A 23,218-nucleotide genomic window follows, 5' to 3' on the forward strand; every position below is an offset into this window, starting at 1 on the left:
TCTAGCATATTTTTCCCCATGGAGATATTTAATACAATTCTTAGTACCCATAATTTTTTGAGCAACATGAGCTGTAGTTTCTTATGGGTTTAATTCTCTTCTTGCAAAGGTCCCTGTGTCAGAACCACTAAATCTGGTAGGGATTGTCTGCAGGGCACTTCCTTCAGTCTTTCTTTGTCCATCTGCTCTCCCTCAAAGTAATAAAAGTAATGAGTTTTCTTGGTTTCCCCATTCTTGTTTTTTGTCTCCATTTCTGCACGCAAGTTCAGCATCATCAGCATGCAGAGTGAGACAGATTTGGTAACCCTCTCCAAAGGACCAATGTCTCCTGTCCCTAACCAAAAGGACCAGACTATATGGGGACCTGCTGTGTAGGGGAACATCAACTTTATTCCTACATCAAATAACTTGGACTATTAGAGCTCCCCAGGGTTAAGCCTCCCCAAGCTCAGGGCCACTCTGAGCTTTCTTCCAGTATTTCTCCTACAATCTTTCACTGTCTGACCTGCCTCCTTGCTTCATTTTTATGGCTCTTCCTTGTTTTCCTCCTCAGTTTCCCCTTCCTCAAGCTTCTGTGCTGTCTTCTGCTCTTTTAAGTGACTGAAGGAAAAGAAAGAGGTGAACCAATGTTAATTTAGTAAAGCGAACCTTCCCTGTCAGGTATCTTAAAGCTGCGGAAAGGATCTTGAGGAAACAGCCTGAGGTGGGAACAGTAAGGACAGCAAAAGTCACAGCTCTTCTGACTGTTGTCTACAAGGTGAATATTTCCGCTACCACACACACTACAGGGCTAAAATGCATTAAGCAGCTAGATAAGGAGTAGATATTGGTATTTATTTTTCCCCGTATATCAACTCTATAGCATTAATAGCACCGAATGAAGTCTTTGTTGACCATTGGGTTTTAATGGGTAATTTGCTTACTGCTTAACCACGGTTCTGTAATTTGTGCCTATGGTACCTGAGAACCCCACATAACCTCTCATTCAAGATTAACCAGGCTGAGGTCTGTCTAGCGTCTGAGTAGGGATGCTTTTAGTATGTCACTGAGGTATGCAAAGGAATAAAGACCAGAACTAAGTAATTAGCTTCTCTTTGAAAACTTTAAGAAGCTAAGAGGTGAAGATTAAAACTAGACTACAGCATATATTTAAACCCATCAATATGTGCTGAGGGATGGGAATATTTGGGCATGATTAATAGGGCTTTCAGCTGATGAGTCACATGTCAGAACTGAGTGAAAATCTAAGGGGAATTTTGCATCCAATGACAAGCTGTTTAGCCTGCAGCGACTGACAACCTCCAAGGAGTTTGCTGCTGACTGCTCGGGCTCTCAGAACTTGGACATGATTGCTACAGGCGCTAAGGAAGAGGCACTTTCAAGAGAATGAAAAGTTCTGTAGTTTGAAGGCAGGTTTCCAGGGAAAACTAGGTCTCCTAAGAAGGAGGATCACAGAGAATGAAAAAAAAATGAGAGTCCCTGAGGATGGAGGAAACGGTTTGAAGGCACAGATACGCTGTCTTTGCAAATCTTACCCTGGCTTCAGGGGGAGGAGAGTGTTGAGTTGATGCTTCTCACGCTGGCTTATGAGCATGAATGAAAATGCCATTCAGGTCTGAGATCCCTGCACTCTCACAGCAAGTTTATCAAACAGAAAAATAAGACTGGCTTATAGTTTGACTGAACAGGGCTTCTAAGCATGCAAAATGTTACTTCATCTACCTTTTACTTAGGTAAGTAATGTACTGGTCAAAAACATATGTCCCTTCACCTCCTAAGGTGAATAAGGTTATGTTTATTTGGTGTTGAGCCAAATTAAAAAAAGACAGACAAGCCAGGACAGTAAGTGGAGTCACTCACTCACCTGTAGTCCACAAACCCTGTCCGATTCTGGTCTAGCTTATGCACTAGTTCCCCAATTTGGACTCGATCCAGTGGGATTCTTGATGGCTAAGAGGGTAAGATAAATGTTAGCAAACCTGCATATTTTCAAGCAGAAAAGTCCTCCATATCATACTGGGACCCATAATCTTTTAATAGGTGAGCAGATGGCTCAGTGCATGGCAGAAACAATGGAAAAAATACACAAAGTGGTGCTGGGGAGGCAATTTCACTCTTTTAGGATTAAAATAACATTTTTTTGCATTTTTTTATAAAATAGCATCCTGGCTGGCTGACCATTGCTGCTGATCCCAAGCACCACGGTGGTTTTGGCAGGAAGAGAACGGTCTAGTCAGTGTGTAGAGGCAAAGATTTAAATGCCTCTTTTTCACTTTCCCATAGCAGTAAGACATAATTATAATGATCCTGTATATCCTATTCAAACAGCTGACCTCTGTGAGTTTTACAAGGCTCCTGTGATATTCTGAAGTTGATCCGTTATCACTGATGCCATCCGCCGTATTTATTTGATGTCACAGCATTTCTATTGTGTCTCAACTTTTGTTCAGGGCCCAAGTTTTACAATGGGTGAATTGAGCCTTTTAGTCTGAACAATGTCACCAGCAAGGCTGGCTGGTGGCTGTGCCACAGCAGAAGGGTTTCCCTAGAGCAGAACCCTGCCAGAAGAGCGTCCTGGCCCTGCTTTCAGAGGCACACCTGCATCATGGCTCTCCGGAAGGTTGCCACAGGGATCTTCATGTTTCCATCCTTGTCAATTTTCCTAAAAAAGTCCCAGAGTTGTAGGTTGTGTGCTTTCAAGTAGTTCTAAGAGAAGCAGAGATAAAACACGGGCATAACCATGAATCAGCCACTGACACCTGCCTCCAGCTCTCCCCTTATTCTTCCATCTGTCACCCTGCTTTTACTCAGCCTATCACTGAGATATATGAGTCCATAACTCCTTGTGCAGCCACTCTATTGTCAGAACAAAATCCTTTTGTTCAAGTTAAACCCATTCTTCTCAGTTCTACCTCCTTCTCCCCCTACCTTGAAATAAGACTCAGTAGTAAACCTGTTTCTTCTGATAATTACACATGGTTATTTGGTCCTCATCCCAGCAGCCACTGCTTGGCTCAGCTGTCTAATTCAGAGACAGTCCTCTCCCCCACATCTCTGATCAGTTCTCTGAATTCCCGTGTGTTTGAATGAGGACACATCTGAGTACCATAATGGCTGTTAAAAACTGCAAAGCATGCTAGAGTGAGCATCACTAGCTGTGAAGCACGGCAGCATTGTTTGATCTCAGCTAACAGCCCAAGCTTTTGCTTAAGTTCATCTGAATCCATATCTACAACAAAGTCTCACCCAATTAGCTGAAAACCTGCACAGCAGCCAAGAAACTCAGTGAAGCTGGTAGTGCAAAAGTGTTATTTAACTCAGCAGTGCTCAAGTGCTCGTATTGCCTTGCAGCAAGGAGGACAGCACCATCTGCTGACATCCGTAGAAATTACAGACCTTGAAACGCAAAGTAATTTATATTTAGGACGGTATTTGCTTGTAATACCATATTCTACTTTTTTGAAACATGTTGATTTTCATGCTGAAGCACAACTGTCAGTGAAGGGTTCTATGAAAGTCAGCAGTTGCAGTAGGTGTGTGATGAGGATGGACACTCATTTGGATCAGACCTGAAATCAATCAGTTTGTTTTACACAGCGAGCAAACATATATTCAGATTATTTTTCCCCCAGTGCTCTCAGATCCCAAGGCATTAGATTCTCCTGAAGATCAAAGGATTTGCTTAGGCAGTCTGTGTGGACTGAGATATGTAAGCATTGTAACAATCTTTGTGAATATACTTTTCTGAAGGAACTTGGCTGAATTTCTCACTTGGTAGAAAGCTTACCCCTTCCAACCTCCATCCCTCTAAGTGCTGGGAGCATGTCTACTGTGTACAGGGGAGCTATGGACCCAAATTCAGTAGCTCACCTGTATCAGTTTCATGGGATTTGGATGCTGCTTGGGGACCTTGGAGATACAGCCTTCGACCTCATCATAGATGACATCTAGTTCAGGACGCATTCGATACACCCCATCCAGCAACTTAATGAAATTCTCATTCACCAACACGTTCTGGTACATAGAAGGAAGGAGAGTGCAGTCAGTATGGACCAAAGAACAATAAAAACTTGTTTGTATGAACAAATCCATCTAAAGTCAACATTAACCATTCTCTCCTAAGGCTGGTGCCTTCTGCCATCTGTAGTCTTCACTTTCAGGAATCCTATGAATGCCTGACCCTAAACAAGTGTTGTTCGTCTTTTCCTATGCCTGAGACAGAAAAGGATCTACTAATTTATGTAGAAATTAACAATGTGAGCTAGATGTTCATCAGGTAAATGTCTACACTGAAGACCCTGAGATAGTTCTACATGAGTCTCCTCTCCATTTGACTAACATGCAGACTGCAGTTTGAACCATTAATGGCCAAAATGTGCCATAGAGTTCTGCAAAAATTTTTTAAAAAATCACCCAAGGCCTAAAAGAATTAGTATCTCCAGCAATGTAACTTTATAGCCCAGACAAGAAAGATCCATCTATCTGGCAAGGGTCTGGGTGTCTCCAGATGAAAAGAACTTTTGGTGAAGCTCTGTTTCATTGTGTAACCCTAATGGGAAGCTCCAGCCAGCAGTACAAGACCTGATGTTTGTTTTTTGCCCAGGGATTTCATACAGGGTAATGACAGCCCAGCATTTCAGAGCTCACAATGTGAGCTTTCTGGTTTAGTATGCATAGAATGGGCAGCAGCACAGTGTCCTGATTTAGGGGTTTGGGATACTAGAGAGTAAACTATCAATGCAAATGTTGATGTCATTGTAATTTATTCTTCTAAATTTAAGTTATGACAAATTTGCCTTTGCCTTGACTGATCTTTTGAAACCGTGATTATGATTTTGTTCATACCCATGATGGCAGAGGAATTGTTCATGTATTGTGTTAGATGTATATGTAATTGTTGGAAATTTCAAGGCAGTTCAGAAAATTAATGAAAGCTTCTGTTTCTGTCATTCGGGAGGTTTCTGAGGCATCAAGAACCATATTTTTTCCCAGAGTGTATTTACAACCTCTCCCAGTGCATTCTTATAGCTTCTTTTTTAGAAGCTTAAGATCTCCTGTTCTTAAGATCCATCTAGAAGCTTATGATCTACTGTGCAGTGAGCTCTGGACTCTTACTACTTGAAGACAATCTTAAATAAGTCTGGACCTGGCTAGCTTTACTCGCTTCCATTCAGCACCAGTGGTTTTGTGGAGGCGGACTGACTCTCTGAAGAAGCCATTGAGACATCCCCGCACTCTGCACCTGAGCAGAGTGTCCTAGGCCTGGGACAGCGCAGGAGAGCTGGAGCTGGCTCTGCTGGTTGCCAGCTTTCTCCAAGGCCAGCCGGCCAGCCCGGGCTTGGCCCCAGGGGAAAGCCAGTGGGCAACCAGCGCGGCCTCCGGAGCAGCACAGCCAAGGTGCTGGGTCTGGCCTGACAAACCAGGCTGGGGTCGGGTGGCACCTGGATGGAGCCAGCTTGTGCATTTCCATATGTTTGACACAGTTCACAGGCCAGAAGAACAACACAGGGACAGTATTTTCTTTCATACTGTGATGGTGAAGACAGGTGTGTACTGGCTATTTTGATTCATGACTTCTACAAAATATTTGATAGTTGGTATCTGCAAGTTGAAACCCTATAAAGAGTAGATTATGAAAAGAACGTGGGCAAGTCATGCTTAGAAATGTAGCCAGAAGTAATAAACTGTTGTTAAAAATGTGTGTTTCTGTAGTTTTGCCTTTGCTAGTGCTGTCAAACCCATGCAATAGTTTATTGATATGATCCTTATTCAAAATTCCTCTTACAGACACACTAATTATTAATTCTTTAAAAGCCAAGATAAACAATTATCACTGGGAAAAGGGGCAGAAAAGGCTTTTGTTTATGTCTTCCCTTAAGTTTCCTATAAAAGATTAAAACCTTTACTAATTTCTTAAAGGTTTAAGACAGCATAAGATCTTTGGAGCTGTATATTTGCAAATACTCTGAATTGAAATGCAAGACTCCCTACATCACAGGTGGAATGAAGTCTGTCAGACAGATTAGATGTTTACCTACAAGCATTTGATTGGGATACTGAAATGTCATTGTAAATTTATGCCATTGACCATTTATCTTGTGAAATGCCAGGTAATTTAGATGTTTTGAACGGTGAGGAGAGCATCTGTTAACCCTAAAAAGCAGAAATGCATAGTGAGATTTAGATTGAAGATTCTTAAAAAACTCCTTGCCTCAAAATTTCTTGAGTGCCTCCATTTAAATAAATGCATTTCAGTAATGTCTTGAGTTTCTCAGAATTTAGCTAAAATACATTACTCTTTATAGGTTTGTGAATGGTTTAGGTTACTAGTAATAAAACTAACAGAATCATGTATACTGTAATGAAGTCCTTTACCCTCACACAGCCTGTTTTTGTTTTCCTTTGCAGAATGAGCCCTGACTCCTTGCAGAATTGGCAAATTCTCTTTGATCTGCATGTATGCAGGAAAAATTGTTTGCCCTAGAGGAATGCCTCTTCTTCAGATGATCCCTGTTGAAAGCCCTCAATACTCTCAGGAAAGACCATAGATGAATATTTATTCTGCATCGTTTTAGTTTCTTTCTTTACTATAGGAACCACAGGACAAAGATACACATGCAGATGTAACTTAGATACAATCCATTACATGACTCTCCAAACTACACATGAACTTTTTTTTAGCATGTTTTAAGTGTGAACATATTATTTATTTTCCAAGTCCCAAACCTAATATTTGTGAAAATGCTCTTTAATCACGGTGCTCCCAAAGGTGAATGGAGGGCTCTGAGGCTGCTAAGACCTTCTGTAACTGCTCCCAGGAAGCACTGAAGCATGGATGGGAAGGCCTGGAGTGCACTAATGTGCGCCCAGGTCTCTCCCCTGTGTCGGTCTGCAATGCAACCCCTGACCTCTCTCAGGAGCTCGGAAGCATTTCTGAATCTCCCATTTTAGAAGCAGCACATGAGGTTACAACAATATGTGTCATGCTCCCGACTTGCTATGGAGTAGCATACTAAGATTTGGCCTCTTTGATTTTTTGCCTTCCATGACAGCCTTTTTTTTTTTTTTAATTAAATAAAATTGCTTTGCTTTCAATGCTTTGAAGCATCCATCTTCCACTCCTCATACATAGAGACAGAGTATCAAAGCACTTCACAGTATTTAGCATCTCAGGCTACCCTGGAAGGAGACGGCTCAGGGGATGAAGAGAATTCATCCTCCTCTGGGAATTCACTCTTTGTTCTTGTTCTGCTATTGCAAAATGGAAGGGAGTGAAATGTGGTGATACTACAGGCACCTCCCTCCAGAGCTAGACAAAAGTCTTATAACATCCACATGGCTACTAGAAGGGCTGTCAAATAGTAGCCTCTTTTTATTAGTGGCTGTGCATAAATGAAACAAACAGCAAGTCTCAAAACAGTTTTGGAAGGGGGCGGCTCTGTGATCCACTCAGTTCCTAAAAGCATATAGTGTATGATCCTGGAGGCTTTGTAGCACATAAGCTCTTACTGAGATGTTGATCTCCTCCATCATGGATTTGGAATTCTTTCTAACAGACACGACTAGTGCGGTGGCACCTTCCACGGTCAGGGGATTATTTGCCATCTGTTGAAGAAGAAACATAGATCCAGACATGGTGAGAATGAGGATTACATGCCCTGGCAGAAGCCATGCTGTAACTTCAAGGATGACCCTTTCTGTCCTTCAGCAGAGCAGTCTCTCAGGATGGTGATGTTAGATCTAGCTGAGAATGCAGCTTGTAAGCAAGCTGACTTTTCTGAGCTGAATTCCTAGAGAATGATCTTGGATTGAGAAGACATGCTAGCTCTCAACCCTGACCTCTGAAGCCAGCTCAGCTGGTCATTCAGTTTTTCCCTTTCTGGGATTACTGACCTTTGGTTACTAGAAGGCAGTTTTGTCTTTTTCCAGGTCTTGATGATACTCCTCTCCTTTAGGTAGTGCTGTGACATTGCGCTGATGTGGCAATGACAGTTTATCATGTGTTTGAATAATTTTTTAGCATATCATTAACACATCGAGAAAGGCACACTCTTGCCCACCTGCAAGCTTCAGTGTGAATCTTCGCTTTAGGTTGAAATACATTTTATATGTACATATGTACCTTCCTAACTACATTTTATCTGTTGAATGCCTAGGCTATCTGCTAGACATGTTGAGTGCCCAGGTTCTCACTTGACTGAGACTAGACATGACAGGAATCAACCAATTTGGGGTGATAATGGGTGTGGGGTTATGCCAAGCCAGTCCCTAGGGAATTTTTTGAGGGAACAGTGCAATTTAGTTGCCCTGGAAGAAATTCATGGGACAGGATTTCCTTCTGCCCTGCTTCCCCTCAACCCAGAGCAATACTAATTTCCTCCAGTTCTATCTCAGACAGCTCGCTTCTGTCTTCTATCCCTCCCCAGATCTTTCTACTCCCCCTGTTTATTCCTCCAGCCCTGCCTGGGCTTTGCTTTACCTTCAGGATTTTGAGATTTCCATTGACTTCAAGGCCTCTGCAGAGCCTCTTGGCTCCCTCATTGTTGATCTGGTTGTTGCTGATGTCCAGGTGAACCAGCATGTTATTGACTTTGAGAGCTTCTCCTAGGGCCTGTGCTCCCTCGTTGCCAATGCCATTCCAAGAAAGGTTGAGTATTTTCAGTGCATCATTGACCTCCAGGGAGAGAAGAGGGATCTTAGCTACTGCACGCCCATCTTCTGTACCACTCTACCTTTTCTTGCCTGGTTCAGACAGGAGCATCCATCAAGTCACACCCAGGCAGCCCCAATGAATCCTATATCTCTGCAATTTCACCAGGGTCTCTCCATCCACATAAGTCACCAGACCTACTCACTGTTTTAGTCTTTCTCCTGGTACTGACTGCCACTGTCTGTAGGATGAGGCTTGCTAGAGCTACTGAATCCTGCTCAGAACTCAGGGGTGTGAGTTTCCAAGCAGTGTTACAGCCAGCTCCTGGCAATAATCACTGTGAAAGGTATCACAAAACAGGGATGTTCCTACCCTGAGACCTGTGCCCAGTCCTACTGTCCCCTTCCTCTTCAGGTGGTTCCAGCTCAGGTCCAAAATCTCCAGTTTTGTGTTGCTGGCTAGGAGAGAGAAACTGAGATGTTAGCTCACGAAAAGTGGTCTGGACGCAGCTGCTGACCCACTGAGGGACTAAGAGAAAGTTTGCTGGGGGTTCAGCAACAGCCTTCATTGATTGCGGTAGGAGGAACCTGTACCTACAGAGTCTTTGCTGTACACGCTGCCCAAAGAACGGATAATGGGCTGCTGATCATAAGCAGAAAGTGAACACAGTTGGGGTTTTTTTTGTTTGTTTTCTGGCTTAATCAAAGACAGGTTGTGAAGGAAGAAGGTAGAGACGGGGAGGATTTCTTATTAATAGACACTGTCTGTGTTTCTCACTGTGAAAAATGGCTGCATTCTCCTTGCTACATCTAAAATATCAAGATTCACTCTGTGTATGTTTGATTAGCGAAAGAGAGGAATTAATCTTCATAGTATAATAGCTGTGCCCAGCTGTATATGTGCCAGGGCCAATTCACATGCATAGCACACCTCATGGCACAAGTTCTACTTAGAGCAGTGTGTGTGTGAATTCATTTGTGTCTACTGTGACACTGGGAAGGGTACGACTTGCTGCCAACACTTGCTTCTCATTCTCAGTGAGAAGTTCTCGTCCAGATTTCCCATGGATGGGAGGTTGGATGGAGGCAGATGGTGAGTTTAGCTGACTATAAAATATTCCTTTAAGAAACAAAACAGAAAACTGACATTCTATGATAATCTCTGCTGTTCCTGCCTCAAGTGACCTGGAAGGAGAGAAGAGCTGTAAGACCTTTAATTTAGGAGAGGCATTTTTCTGAGCTGGGAAGGTCACAAGTTTTAGTACTGATCTCTGCAGTGCCTGCAGGCTTGTCCAAGGCAGGGGCACAGTGCCTTGTCCTCACTGCAGTTTTAATTGATCCATCCAAGTTATTGACTGTAATTAGAAAGATACACATATCAGTGGAAATATTGAACCAGAAGAAGGAAAATGTTATTTAAACTGAAGACACTGTGTTACTGAAATGCTCAAGGAACTGGATGCTCATAGCACACGCCTGTGGCCATTATGGTAGCAGGCATGTCGGACATACTGAGGGAAGAAGAGCCATCAGATACTCATGTAAGTCTTTCCCAGTGCAGTAATAGCACCCGAGATTAATGAAAGACTGTTACTGTTTTGTTTGCTTTTCCTCTCCAGGGCTGCTAGCACACTCTGGATCTCACTTTGTCTGAGCAGATAAATTAGGCGGCTTAATTTTATTTCTTCCTAATCTGTTTCCCTTGCTGCTTGCTGTGCAATGGCTCAAACCATTAGGGTTTGGGCTACTTAGGAAAAATTGAAATCACTCCTAAACTTTGCAATCAAAGGCTTAAAACAAACAACAGTTTTGATTCTATTAGATTTTAATAAAATGCAATTTTCTGCTTTATATTCCCTGAGGGACTTTGAGCTCCCTTCTGTCTGATACAGACTGCTCTGTCACAGTGATTTCTTATTCTGCATTTGTGTTCTGATACATCAGTCACAGTTACTAGAGTGGTGATGAGGGTGAGTCTGGGGACCAGGCAGGAAGCTCTTATATCTGGGCTCCCTGGCTTTTGTACTGCCCACCAGACCATGAGGCATTTTTGCTGGAGAAGGAAATACATGTTCACTGTGCTGACATCATCAAGGCCCCCAGTGCCTGTGCTCCTGGCTTTGTGAGAGTAATAAATTAAGTTACCGAGCATCTGTCCCAGGAGCTGTCCTCCCTTCTCATGGAACTCATTGTGGCTGAGATCCAGCTTCTTCACTTGGTAATTGCTCTGCAGAGAGACAAATGTGCAGGGACAATGGGATCATCCAGCCAGCTGCAACCAGCTGTCATGCCAAGGTCCCCACATAAGGATGAAACAGAGGGATATCGGACACAGTGAAATCTTCAGTGCTTGGGAGATATCAGCATGGAGATTGCAGCACTGCATGTCCCAAAACAAAGCTTTGTCAGGCCTATAACATCCCAGTGATTATCTTCCCAAAACAGCAGAAGCAATGGGACTTGGCATTGTGCAAACTTCCCTCGCATAGCTCTTGTCTGGCCTCAACATATCCTGCAATTCTGTTCCTGCCCCTGTTTCACTGCCACCATTGTACCTTGACCAAGAGCACTTTCTGATACCAGGTCAAGGCCTTGCCTCAGGGCAGCTTCTGCTGGTGCCAGTGATGCCTTTGGAACAGGAACTAACCAGAGAAGTCAAGCGTTTTCTTTTTACTGGAAAACTGCAAAATGATATGGAGTTGGGTTACTTATACTTCTTGAAAATTTTTTGTCACCCAGATGTCATTCTGTTGTTCCATTACATGGCCCTGAAAGTTTGTTTCTCAGCCAGACCCACACATTCCTGAGAAAATGTTAATGCAGTCCATCCTGCCCTGTGTCCTCCCAGCCTTTCTCATTTCTGAAGTGACAAGAAGCACTTAGCAGAATTATGCCAGGAAATCATGTGGGCATTTCCAAGTGAAATCATGCCAAGTGAGTAGCAGCTTCAAGATGAGGAGAGTCTGTCACCCAGCCTGGCCTGCAAATGACCTTGGATTTCAGGTAACTCACCATTAATGCCTCAGCAAAGTATGGTGCAGCCTCCTCTCCAAAGTTGTTTCCTGGGGAGGAGAAGTATGTTAATAGAGTGCTGATCTCTCTCTTGGTGCTCTGCCGGGGTCTGTGGGAAGCTGTGCTTTTAGCTGGAACCTCCAGCCAATCACAGCCCATATCAGGCTGTAAGAAGTTAGTCACTATTCCCCTTTGCTCCAGGGAGTAGAATTAGCCCAATGTGTGAGAAAGACTGGCAATTATCGAAGTTTCTCATAAGAGACTGGTTTTCAGAGGTGCTGGATGTTGAGCAGGCCAAATATTTAATTATATCACTATAAATCTAGATTTCCACTGTTACTCTGGGTTCCTGTCAGAGACATAGCTGAGAAATTGATTTTGCCCATAGTCTGACTGATATTCTCAGGATGAGAGACTGGAATGAAATACATGCTATTTCACTTCCACTGCCATCACTGCTTGGGTGCATACAGCCCACCTGAGAGCTGAAGAGTATGGAGGCAGGACATGTTATCCAAAAGCAAGCTGGTGATGGCTTCAGCTCCTGCTGTGTCTAGATGATTATTGGAGATGTTCTGGAAGCAAAGGGAGGATAAGAAAGATGAGTTCCAAGAACGAATAAGCTTTATTGTCTTCTTAATGCCCAAGATATCAAGGGAATAATGCAAGATGAGCAAAATGAGAACTGTCAGGCAGACAGTAATTAACATGTGAGTTATAGGTGCGTTTAACCCTCTGTCCTTCCTACAGGAATAAAGCTCTAGAGCCATCACTTTCTGGTGGGTCTTTGACTTCAGTGAACCAAGAAGCATTTGGACAAGGACCTTTTCTTCCAGTGTAACACAGATCTCATGGCCTATCAAAATGCATTTTGTATACCCCAGTTTCAGATCGAAGGAACATTCCTACCCATTCATATCTGAAAGTTTTGCATTATTCCCTTAATCTATTTAGAAAAATTTCCCCACATCATATTGGGGAATGAAGGTTCCTGACCAGAACATTTTTTCCATTGGCTAAGCATGAACTAGAAAGACTTAGTTATGGTAATTATTGTCACATCTGCTAATGAACAGTTCCAGACTCACCAGACTGCCATCATATGGACACTTCTGCTTTTCAGAAGCTTGTGCTTTTAAAAAGTAGAGCAGCATAAAATATAACAACTTCCAGAATGTGGATGTTTTTGCATGGGAACAATGGTTATTTTGGTTAAAATCATAATGGAATTAATTGGTTTTCTCTCAGATGATTGAATTTCATGAGCAATAATTTAAGCTACAAACTTTGTCAGATTGGGTACCAGTACTTGAAGGGAGGAATTCTCTCGTAGCATCTCTGCTAAACATATGGCTCCTTCTGCCAGAATGCAGTTGTCTTCCAACTCTAGATGGGTGGTTGTTGTGTTGGACTGGGAAGACACAAAGGTAAAGAAAGACACACAAAAAACTGCTGAAAAATTAATGAAGGGGATAGCTTCCTCAGTTCGACACTGGACATTTCCTCCAGACCTCATTGCAGGTCCTGAGTCGTACAGTGATCAGAGGTCATGACAGAGCCCTGGCAGTGGGAGCTGGCATACAAAAGACAAGCCTTTTTGGAGGGGTTTTGAGTGGGTAGGACTTTCTGTTGCTTTCTGCCAGCCTGGAGACCCAGGTTCAGATCCAAGTGCCAGTTCAGGCATCTTGGGCCTGTCCATTGGTGAGTGTGGCACGTCCCTATGCAGAACCCAGGGTGGGGGATACCAATCCCTCCAGCTCCACTTCTGGTCCTGTTGCACTTAGGAGCACTGGGGACTTGGTCCCGTGGCAGAGCATCAATTTGCTCTTGGGAGTAAGTCCAGCAAAAGCCAGCAGTTGCTACACGAGACTTTCCTGTGCAGGGGATTAGAAACATTAGGGACGCTCAGAGCTCCTATGAGGAAGATACATGACTTTTTCTCCCAAACTGTGTACTCAGTGACAGCTTCCAGGCCTGACAGAGGCCTAAAATGCCTATTGTTCTTGAGAACAGTAGCTCCACTCTTACTGGCTACTCACCACCAGAGCAATAGCAATGGCTTTGACACCTTTGGGTCCTAGACCATGGTGGTTCAGGTTTATATAAGGCTTGTCCAAGTTCTGAATAAAATATGAGACAGGAACCACCTCCACCAGCCTGCATGCTTCCAAGTACAGCTCTGCGCCCCTAATGCTTGTAAAGGCCTTCTCAGTATCTACAGAGAAAAAGTATATTGATGAGTGGTTGCGTTCAGTGTCCTTCCTCCTCTTTTAAATAAATTATGTATCTTAATAAAATTAAGTAACACTATGCAACAACAGTAGGGTTTTACTCTTAAAGGGTTATTGTCCCCTGGTTCTCCCCATCCCTTTTTCCCAGACCTCCAAGAGCTAATGTATCCTCCTTGCTTCTCCATTTTGTACTCAGTGAGTTCCTGCAGCTTCTCACCAGTCTTTAATGCGACTAAACCTTTCTTGGTGTAACTGAGAATTCTTGACATTAGGCAAAAACATTTTCATCTTTTTTTTTTTTTCATCTTAATTGAAGCACACAGCTGATATTGCCAGCAGAGCTGGGGCAGCTCAGAACATTTTGGCTTACAACCAGCAAAAAGAATCCCAGCATTCTCATCTTGGCCATTGGGTGTTGTTGACACAGCTGCAGTGAGACATATCAGTGCAGCTGGCGGCTGTATTTCCACAAAAACCTGTCATTTGGAATTCCTTCATCAAACCCCATACTTAGGGCTCATATTTCTCTATGTCATTATATGCATTCAGTGGTCTGACCTCAAGACAAATTTCCCTCTCATCAAAGCCATTTTCCAGTTCAGTCTGAGCCCTCTAACAAAATAGTCTTTTATTCTTGCATTCTTAAGGTTTTTGATTTTCCTTCCATTTATAACAAGTTAAAAAGTTCTCATCCTAAATTATGGACAAATCCTACTGTTAGAAAAATGAGTGCAAGACTTTCTTAGCTAGAGGACCGACTTCGCTAAGCAGAAGATAAGAGGAGATCCACCAGAAGAGTCTAGGACAGTTGTGGCAAACATATGGTGCACAGACCACAATTGTTGTGCAGTGTTCCATCAGGAGCGCAAAAACGGGGCCTCAGTCCCTGGTTTCAGCTAGCTGGTTATTAAGGACTAGAGTAGAAAAGGAGCAAAGGAATAGCCATGGTGTATAGAAAGCAGTTGAAGGAAGATGCTTGATATCAAAGGGAGAGCTCTTAGAGGGAAATTCACCCCCCTGCCTTAATCAATTGCCAGATTACATGTGGTTGTCAGGGACCTGGCAGGGTTGTGTCCTTGGTCTCCATTTCCGATACACAGGAGTTGGTAGGTACAGCTCTGACTGTAAGGGAAAGGCTAGTGAGGGCAGATGGTCAGAAAACATTCACCTTCAGCCTCCAGGTCAGTGTCAGAGCCTTTCGTGGCCTTCTCTGCTGAGGCATCAGCCAGCGACACGGGCTCTGGAGGCTCACTGATTTCGGCTGTCTCTTCATTCTGGTCTGCCATGAAACCAAACAGATTCATTTTGTCAGTGCAAGCCCAGTGGAGATGTGACTCCCCAGATGTGACAGATGACCCAAGGCTGTCACTAAAGCTTGTGCCCCTCTTCAACGTGCTCCTTCCCCAGCCCCACTTCATGCCCACTACTCCCTGTGCGTGTGGTGCTGGCCCTGCTGTGGGGATGGGCTCATTCTGGGGCTGCAGGTCTGCAGACTGGCCATGGCTTGGCTACTTTTGGAAAGAGCCCTCCCCAGATTCTGCAGCCCATGTGTGGGGGGCTCACAGTTCTCCCGCATTTGGGGGTCTTCATTACCTCATAAGCTGCCTTTCTCCCCTTTCTCAATTTCTGAGCTCACCAGGCAAAGCAAATTTCCTCTCTTCATCCCATTTCCCCACAAACCTACAAGCCAAACCCACACCAGTTCCTCCTAACTCTCCTGAACTGACTCCCACTTCCCCAGGCATGGGCAGGACACTGGTGGCTGACTTTGCGATCAGACTGGGAATGCTTTGTAGTACTCTTCAAGCATGGCAGAAGAGGAAGTATGTGAATGCTAGCGTGCATTGGGACTGAGTGTAACTAGACCCATTGGAAGCGACACAGCTTCTCTTGCCTACATAATTTATTTTATGGCTAGAGATAAGGACAATTTGGAGACTTTTTCTGAAGAGGAATAAATGCATAAAAATATGAAGAGTAATTTTGCCAAAATATTTTCTGGCTAATAACATAGTACATGTTTTTTTCCTACTCTGAATCTTCCTTTTCATTCCCTATCACTGCTTTTACTACCTCATTCCCTTACTCCTTATTTCCCTTTAGAGGTTCAGGATATTGACCTGTAATTTTGTACCCTTCTTGGGTGTCACTTAGCATTGATGTGTGATGTGGAGCTTGCAGTTTGGCTGCTCATTCAGACCTACATGAGAGAAAGACTGGCCAGCTGGCACCCACATCACGGCATTTCAACCAGCCCTGCAGCTGCAGCTCCTTCATTAAGAACTTTTCCTTTCGTCAGACTTTATTCGTTCAAATTATAGGTTTACTTGCATTACTTTAGTGTGAGAAAGACAAAAGAAAGGTTAAAAAAAGGTCTAACTCTCATGTAAAGAACTCATGAGACAAGTAGAACCAAAGATTTGCAACATTATGACAGTACCCACTGATCATCTTTGCTTAATGGCCCTACAATGCTGGAAATCCTGACAAAGATAAACTTCCCATGCTGGAGAACAGGTTGTCTCTGCTATACAAAACCCATTCATGATGTATCATCCCCTGAAAACATGGCTGTCATGTGCCGAGTACTTCAGCCAGTCCTGCAGTGTGTGGACTGAGCCTTCTGAGGTAGGTCCGGAAGTGATCCCTGCACCCCTGTGGAACTGTAGAAATTGGCACTGGTACAGATGATAATACTGTCATTCAAGCAGAAATTTGAAAATAATTGCATCATGATTATTGGTTTTAAAACCAATGCGGTGGAAGTGATCAGCTTGGACACTCCCTGATCACTCTCTCCTTTGCCCAGGTGTTGGGGCTGCAGATACAGCTTTCTGATCAGGCTGCCTCATGCATGGCTTGTACCAGTCACAAACCAGGAGCTGAGAAGGGAGTTCACTCCATGGTTTGATGTGCAACTTGTGATGGATGCATCCAGATAACAGCAAATCCATTATCTTGTGCTAGGTTAACAACACCTGTTCTCTGGCTACATTGCTTTCTGTTGTAACCTAATTTGTGTTGGACAAATATTCAATAAATCGCACTAGCAATTTAAACTTCCGTAGTTCTGTGAAGCAGAGAAGGACCTGGGAGTTCTGGTCGACAACAGGTTGACCATGAGTCAACAATGTGCCCTTGTGGCCAAGAAGGCCAATGGTATCCTGGGGTGCATTGGGAAAAGTGTGACCGGCAGGTCGAGGGAGGTTCTTCTCCCCCTCTACTCTGCCCTGGTGAGGCCACATCTGGTCGTGTGTCCAGTTCTGGGCTCTCCAGTTTAAGAAGGGCAAGAAATTACTGGAGGGAGTCCACTGGCAGGCTACAAAGATGATTAGGCATCTTATGAAGCATCTTATGAAGAGAGACTGAGAGAGCTGGGTCTGTTCAGCCTCAAGGGAATCTCATCAATGCTTATAAGTATCTCAAGGGTGAGTGTCAAGAGGATGGGACAAGACCAGACATTTTTCAGTGTTGCCAACAGTAGGATGAGGGGCAACGGGCACAGACTGAAGCATAGAAGGTTCGGTCTGAATATGAGGAGAAACTTCTTTACTTTGAGGGTGCCAGACCACTGGAACAGGCTGCCCAGAGAGGTTGTGGAGTCTCCTTCCCTGGAGACATTCAAGACCCACCTGGACGCATTCCTGTGCAATCTGCTCTAGGTGAACATACTTTAGCAGATGGGTTGGACTAGATGATCTCCAGAGGTCCCTTCCAACCCCAACCATTCCGTGATTCTGTGAACTGCCCAGGGTTTTCATAGTGATAATATTTTTTAAGGTAATACTGTCAAAAACCCATGAGAAATTTTAATTTTTCATATAATTGTTTGGGCTTGATAGCAGGTAACTAATTTTGTCAGATCCCACTTAAGGAGTGAAAATTTCAAGAGTTCTTAGCCAAGAACAGAAACCTAGTTTACAGAAAAGCTATCTAAAAGAGACTAATCCCAAATAGGCAATAAATTGTTATTGCTGGATCAGAAAAAAACCCAGAGCTACCTTTACAGAAAAATAAGAAAGGATATTTAGACAAATGTCATTTTGAAACAATTAAAAATATCTGATAAAGGATCTCATCTAATAGAACAACCATTAGGGAAAATTATTATGTAGCACTTCATAAATTGCATTGTACTCTAGTTAAATACAGAAAAACAAGAACTGAAGAGAGAAGTTGTGCCATGCATCTGACTACCTTACAGTAATTGAATTATGAAGGAAACTATGAAATTACTTTTTAATGCCTAAGTGACCTGGAGCCTGACTCCGCTGTGTACAAGCACAGCCTGACAGCAGCATGTTCAGAAAACTCTTCTGTCCCTCACGCCCTGCCCATCCTCCTGAGTAATGGAGGGGTCAAACAGGATCTGGTCTCACAAGGTGCCGAGCTCTGACATCTCCCATGGGCATTAGGGGCAGCTGGGTGGAGTTGCCTGGAAGCTGGTACTGACAAGCCCTCTTCTGATGCATTTTGTTTTTTCCAAGCTGCTCCCAGATGGCAGCTCCTGTCACTGGGTGCTGGCACCCTGGATCCCTGGTCACCACCCTTCTCGTTGCTGCCTGGCTTGGGGAGAGGAAGCCTTCCCACCTGGTGATCAGCCTGCTGCAGCAGCAGTCCTTTGGGCTGCTGGTGTTTTCCTTTGGCCATTTCTGACTATTTCTGAAGTGAGTTTGCTAGTAACTAAACACTGCACCTGTGTCCTTCTCAGACTCGTTCTCCATGTCATCACCAGCGAGTGGCGGGTTCATTTGCTTTTTGTCTTCTGTAAATGAGGAGTCCATAGCGACCTCCTAGACCCTGTAAGTTCCTCACACCTACACACAAAAAGCACAGCTGCTTGGCTGTGATTAAAACATCTCCAGGACGAATGGCGCCACTTGTAAGATCTGTGTTCTTGATTTATACTGTTCGTGAAGAGGAGAATCCCATTTCCTGCTTGCAGGGGCTGGCCAGGTGTCATGAGAAAGCTCTGCGGAGCCTGCGGCTGCCCCGTGCCCCCGTCCTGTCACCACCACCCTTCTGTGACCTCACCTGCCCCTTCCAACTCCAAGGGGTGCCATTCAGTGCTGGAAACCCCATTGCTCTGGGATCCCATTGGCTCCCAAGAACTGAGAATAGCTGCAGTTTTGGCTGTGAAACCCTCTCAGATGCATCAGAGAGTCGTGCCAGACTGCTGGTAAGAGTTCTCCTCTCCTTTCAGTTTGTATTCTGGTTTGTACAACTTCATGAGAAAGCCAGACTGCGGCAGTTATAGTCTTAAAGGAGATGGGGATAGAAGGAGTGTATTCACCTTATTAGTCTTGAATAGATTCAGACCTCCCTTCTGCCAAATCCTCAGTACATTCAGTAATAAAGTGTGGCTTGTAAACATGTCAGCACTTAATGGGATCTTGACTCAAGTACTCGTTCATCCCACCAACTACTGTTGGTGCCAAAATTGGTTTAGTGCTTATTTTACATCATTTATACTGAAGACTTTGTGACCTTTCCTAAGGGGCTAAAACCAAAACTGTAACAGAGGAGGCTTTCTGACAAGGGTTGAACAAAATGAATACATATGTTTAGAAATCTTTCCATTATAGGTGATGCTCAGTGAACATTATCTCTTATACATATTTTGAAGTTTATGTAGCCTACACAGTGCAATATGGGCTATACAGAGAGGAAGAAATGTCCATTTTCCCAAGGACAGGGTATTTTTAGTGGTTTTATTCCCCTAAATTCTACATAAACCTCTCAAGTAGTCCAGTCATTAGAGACCATGGTAGGGTTATATTTGGATATAGAACAAAATGCCGCAAAAGCCAGTGGAAGGTTTGACCCTGAAGCAGATGACTGTTGTCAGCTTTGATTTTATTGCCAAAGTTTGTAAATATTTTTTCTACTGTAGGCCAAACAACTGTGGCTGTCCACATACTTGCTTGTGTGTGGCACCGTCTAACATCCTTCTCCAATTTCAATCTGATTATACTGATCTGGGTTGGGTCTGAAGATACTGTCTTAGATCTTTCCTTTTAAAGAACAGCATTGTTTTAAATGCCCCAGTCATCAGCCCTTAATGTTGTGGGTCATTCCTCTGGAGAATACTCTCAATTTTCAGACTAGAAACCAATGATAGTTTCTAGAGGTTTGCTTACTGCAGCAGGAGATGGGACACCACAGTCCAGTTCTGTGCTTTGCCAGGGACATCTGCGGGATTTGAGACAAGTCCCTATGTCTGTGGTGTTTTATAAATGGGGATTTGAAAATGAGACTGGTGAGATTATTATTTATATACATTACAACATCAGCTCAGATCCTAGCCGTGGACACCTATTGTGCTAATCACCATACACGAAAAGGGTAAGAGCCAGGTTGTCCCTCAGTAAGTGTTTTGTCTAAGTATAAACCATGAGATAGCAGCAGGTCACCATCAAGGGGGCAGTCTGGCAGCACTCGTCAATGCAGAAGGCAGGGATGACATGAGTCTTGAATCCATTGCATGTGCCCATCTTAAAGAGGGTTTGGAAGACTACTGAGATCACACATTACAAGTGTGTATTTGGTGTAAAAAGCTGTAGGAGTGCTCAGTTCAATCTGTTTGCCTTTAGATGTTGTGCACATTCCAATGTGGAATGAAGCAAAACATTTAAAACGTGGACTTCAGCCAGCACTCCTCTTTTCATATGGAACTGTCTGTTTTCAACATGTGACTGGTTTCATCTTGCACAGGGCACAGTGCGTGCACAGCCAGGCGGGAAGGGACCTGTGAGCAGCACGCTGAGGCAAGGCCCGCTCCCGCAGCGCTTTCACCCATCCCCAATGGCGTTTGTCCACACAGAGCTTGCACAGCCAGGCGGGAAGGGACCTGTGAGCAGCACGCTGAGGCAAGGCACGCTCCCGCAGCGCTTTCACCCATCCCCAATGGCGTTTGTCCACACAGAGCTTGCACTCCGCCAAACCTTGGCTATCATCAACGGTGTTTGCAAAGCCCGTGTAATTATTAACTCATCTGGAGCAAATGAGACTTTGCTTAGTGGCTTTCCAGGGGAAAAAATTCCTGGGAATTTTCCCTTCAGTTTGGATTTCCAGAGAACAGGGCGTGCGAAGTTTTGTTTGACAACACAAATTTCAGGGTGGTGGGGCCGGAAAGCTGCTGTCACCCTGCTTAGGGTCACAGCTGCCGACCCCCCCGGCACAGCAGCGCTGCTGGGCCCCGCCGCAGGGCCCGCCCGGGTGCGCGTCCCCGGCGGGGCCGAGCCTGGGCCCCGGCTGCGCTCCGGCCCCACCCCGGCCGGGCCCGACCAGCTGGGGCCGTCCCACCTGCCGGCCGCGGCCTCCCGGGGGGGCGGCCCGCAGCAGCGCACGAGGAGGGCCAGGCCTGAGCCGGCCTCTGGCCCCTGCGGCGCGGCGGCCCAACGCGGTGCCGGCCCGGCGCGGTGAGTGCCTGCGCGGCGCCGGGGCTCGGGCCCAGAGGCTCAGGCCCAGGCCGCGCCGTACTGTCGCTGCTGAGGCGGGGCCGGCGCGCCGACTCGTCGGGGCCGGGCCGGGGGCGGTGGAGGCCGGGCCGCGGCGGGCGGTATGATCGGCACCGTGCTCTGCTACGTGCTGCTGCCGGCGGCGCGGCTCCTCCGGGCCCTCCGAGGTAACCCGGCCCCGGGCGGGCGGCGGCGGGGATCGGGGCAGCCGGCGGCGGGGATCGGGGCAGCCGGCGGCGGGGGCCCGCAGGGGCGGAGTGCAGGTGCCCCTCGCCTCCCCCCGCGCCCGGCCTGCGGGGGATGCTGCCGGACGGGCCTCGGCGGTCGGGAGCCAGGGTCGTGCTGGCCCCCCCGCAGCTCCCCGAGTCTTTCGCCCCGGGCGGCAGGAGAGGCGGGCGGGCGTGGGCCTGGGGCTGCTGCCCGAGGTGGCGTTGGCACTTGTGCCGGGCCGGGGCGGCGCGGGGGCTCGGCTTGTGGAGGAAAGAGGGGCCGGCTGTTGTGCAGCAGCAGCGGGTGCAATCTGCATGGAGGCCCGAGCCTGCTGCCCCGACCCGCGCTGCGGGTTTGGGAAGGTCTTTGGATATGGGCCGCTCTGAGGCCTGTGACCACCCGAGGACCAGCAGGTGACTCGTGGATGGAGTCTTGCTTTGCGTGCATCAATGTTTCACTTAGTTTCCTAGATCTGTACTGCTGCTTCACAGTCGCTGGTGACTCTGCTGGTGTAAAACCACCCTCCTGCCTGAACGTGGCCCCAGGCCTGTAGTAGCCACCAGCACACACGCCGTGGTCATAGTGAGCAGCTACCTGACTCCTCTCAAATTCAGCTCCCATCCTACAGTAGCAGGCTCTTGTAACAGCTGTGCCTGGCTAGTGGTGTGTGAAAATATTACCTTGGTACATTGGTGTTTCTGATGTTCATTAACTGAATTACAAAACTACAGGGAGAAGTATGGTTCTTAAAGCCCCATTTATGACACATACAGAAAGCTTTGACACAAAAAATACAGTAAAAGCTTAAACAGATGTTGCTGACTCCTGTACGTTACTGCTCTGGCTGACTGACTGTCACAGGGATATGGCAGCGAAAAAGTGATCTGTAGACAACAGATACTGATAAGTCAACAGTAGGGACCAGTGTCTGCGCGGGATTCATAGCAAAACGTAAGTGCTGTCGTCTCTTATATAGGTACAAGGGAACAGAGTCCCTTTCTTTTTCTACTTTACCCTGCCAATAGTAGTATATTCAAGTGTTAAAGTAACAGCAACGGTTTTGAAATTTGATACATGGATGTCAGTAATCAGGTGATCTGTAATTCTCACCAGGACTACTTCTGTGTATACATTCTCTCTAATAATGCTTTTAACTGCACATGTTGGTTCCTCTGTGTCTTTATTTTTCATCTCTTAATAACAGAACAGTTTTTCTTCTGCAACATGGTCTTGTGATGTGTTTGATTCTCTTAGCTGAACACTACTTTCTTACTCAATCTTTGGAAAGAAACTTGCTCCAAGTGGGCGTCTGCCAGAGCCTGGCTTCTTAGCCCATGCGCCCCATCAGCTGACTTCCATAATCTGTGCCTTTACATGTGTTGCTGAGAGCTGGTAGTTTCCACAAGGCCTTTTAGCTTGGCTGACTGGCTGTGGCACTACACAAGTTAGAATTGCATTCTCTAGAGTTGCTAAAGCCATAGCCATCCTGTACAGGTTCAGCGACTTTGACTAACATAATTAGAATTGGACTGTGGACTGTTCAGGAAGAGGCAGGGTAAGTTATTCAGACTGTAACTGTTTTTCTTCAGAGAAGTAATTCGTTTGGGTTCCCATGCTGAATAGTTGTATTGCACAGAGTTACAGCAAACATATAGG

The 23,218-nt window shown here is 45.3% G+C and overlaps 2 protein-coding genes across 4 annotated transcripts in view; one reads left to right on the plus strand and one right to left on the minus strand.

Moving 5' to 3' along the window:
- Positions 1-524: 524 nt before the first annotated feature.
- LRRC74A (leucine rich repeat containing 74A) lies at positions 525-18,676 on the minus strand. The gene is made up of 14 exons (XM_065636766.1): positions 18,589-18,676; positions 15,061-15,171; positions 13,701-13,876; positions 12,965-13,072; positions 12,140-12,236; positions 11,662-11,711; positions 10,795-10,876; positions 9,023-9,108; positions 8,480-8,674; positions 7,510-7,605; positions 3,871-4,014; positions 2,599-2,706; positions 1,865-1,950; positions 525-600 (listed from the first exon to the last, which is right to left on the minus strand). The coding sequence occupies exons 1-14, from the start codon at positions 18,674-18,676 to the stop codon at positions 525-527; spliced, it is 1,503 nt and encodes a 500-aa protein (XP_065492838.1).
- A 2,511-nt stretch (positions 18,677-21,187) lies between these two features.
- ANGEL1 (angel homolog 1) overlaps positions 21,188-23,218 on the plus strand; it is a 32,673-nt gene continuing 30,642 nt past the window's right edge. For 2 of the 3 annotated variants that reach the window (XM_065635278.1, XM_065635279.1), the window contains exon 1: positions 21,341-21,519. In XM_065635278.1, the coding sequence (XP_065491350.1) occupies positions 21,456-21,519 (64 nt within the window). In that variant the 5' untranslated portion in view covers positions 21,341-21,455. Of the gene's footprint in view, positions 21,314-21,340; positions 21,520-23,218 lie in introns of those variants that run through there. The other variant, XM_065635280.1, reaches the window with a different exon arrangement.

The sequence above is a fragment of the Caloenas nicobarica genome, chromosome 5 (genome assembly GCF_036013445.1).
Source record: "Caloenas nicobarica isolate bCalNic1 chromosome 5, bCalNic1.hap1, whole genome shotgun sequence".
NCBI classification, from domain to species: domain Eukaryota; kingdom Metazoa; phylum Chordata; class Aves; order Columbiformes; family Columbidae; genus Caloenas; species Caloenas nicobarica.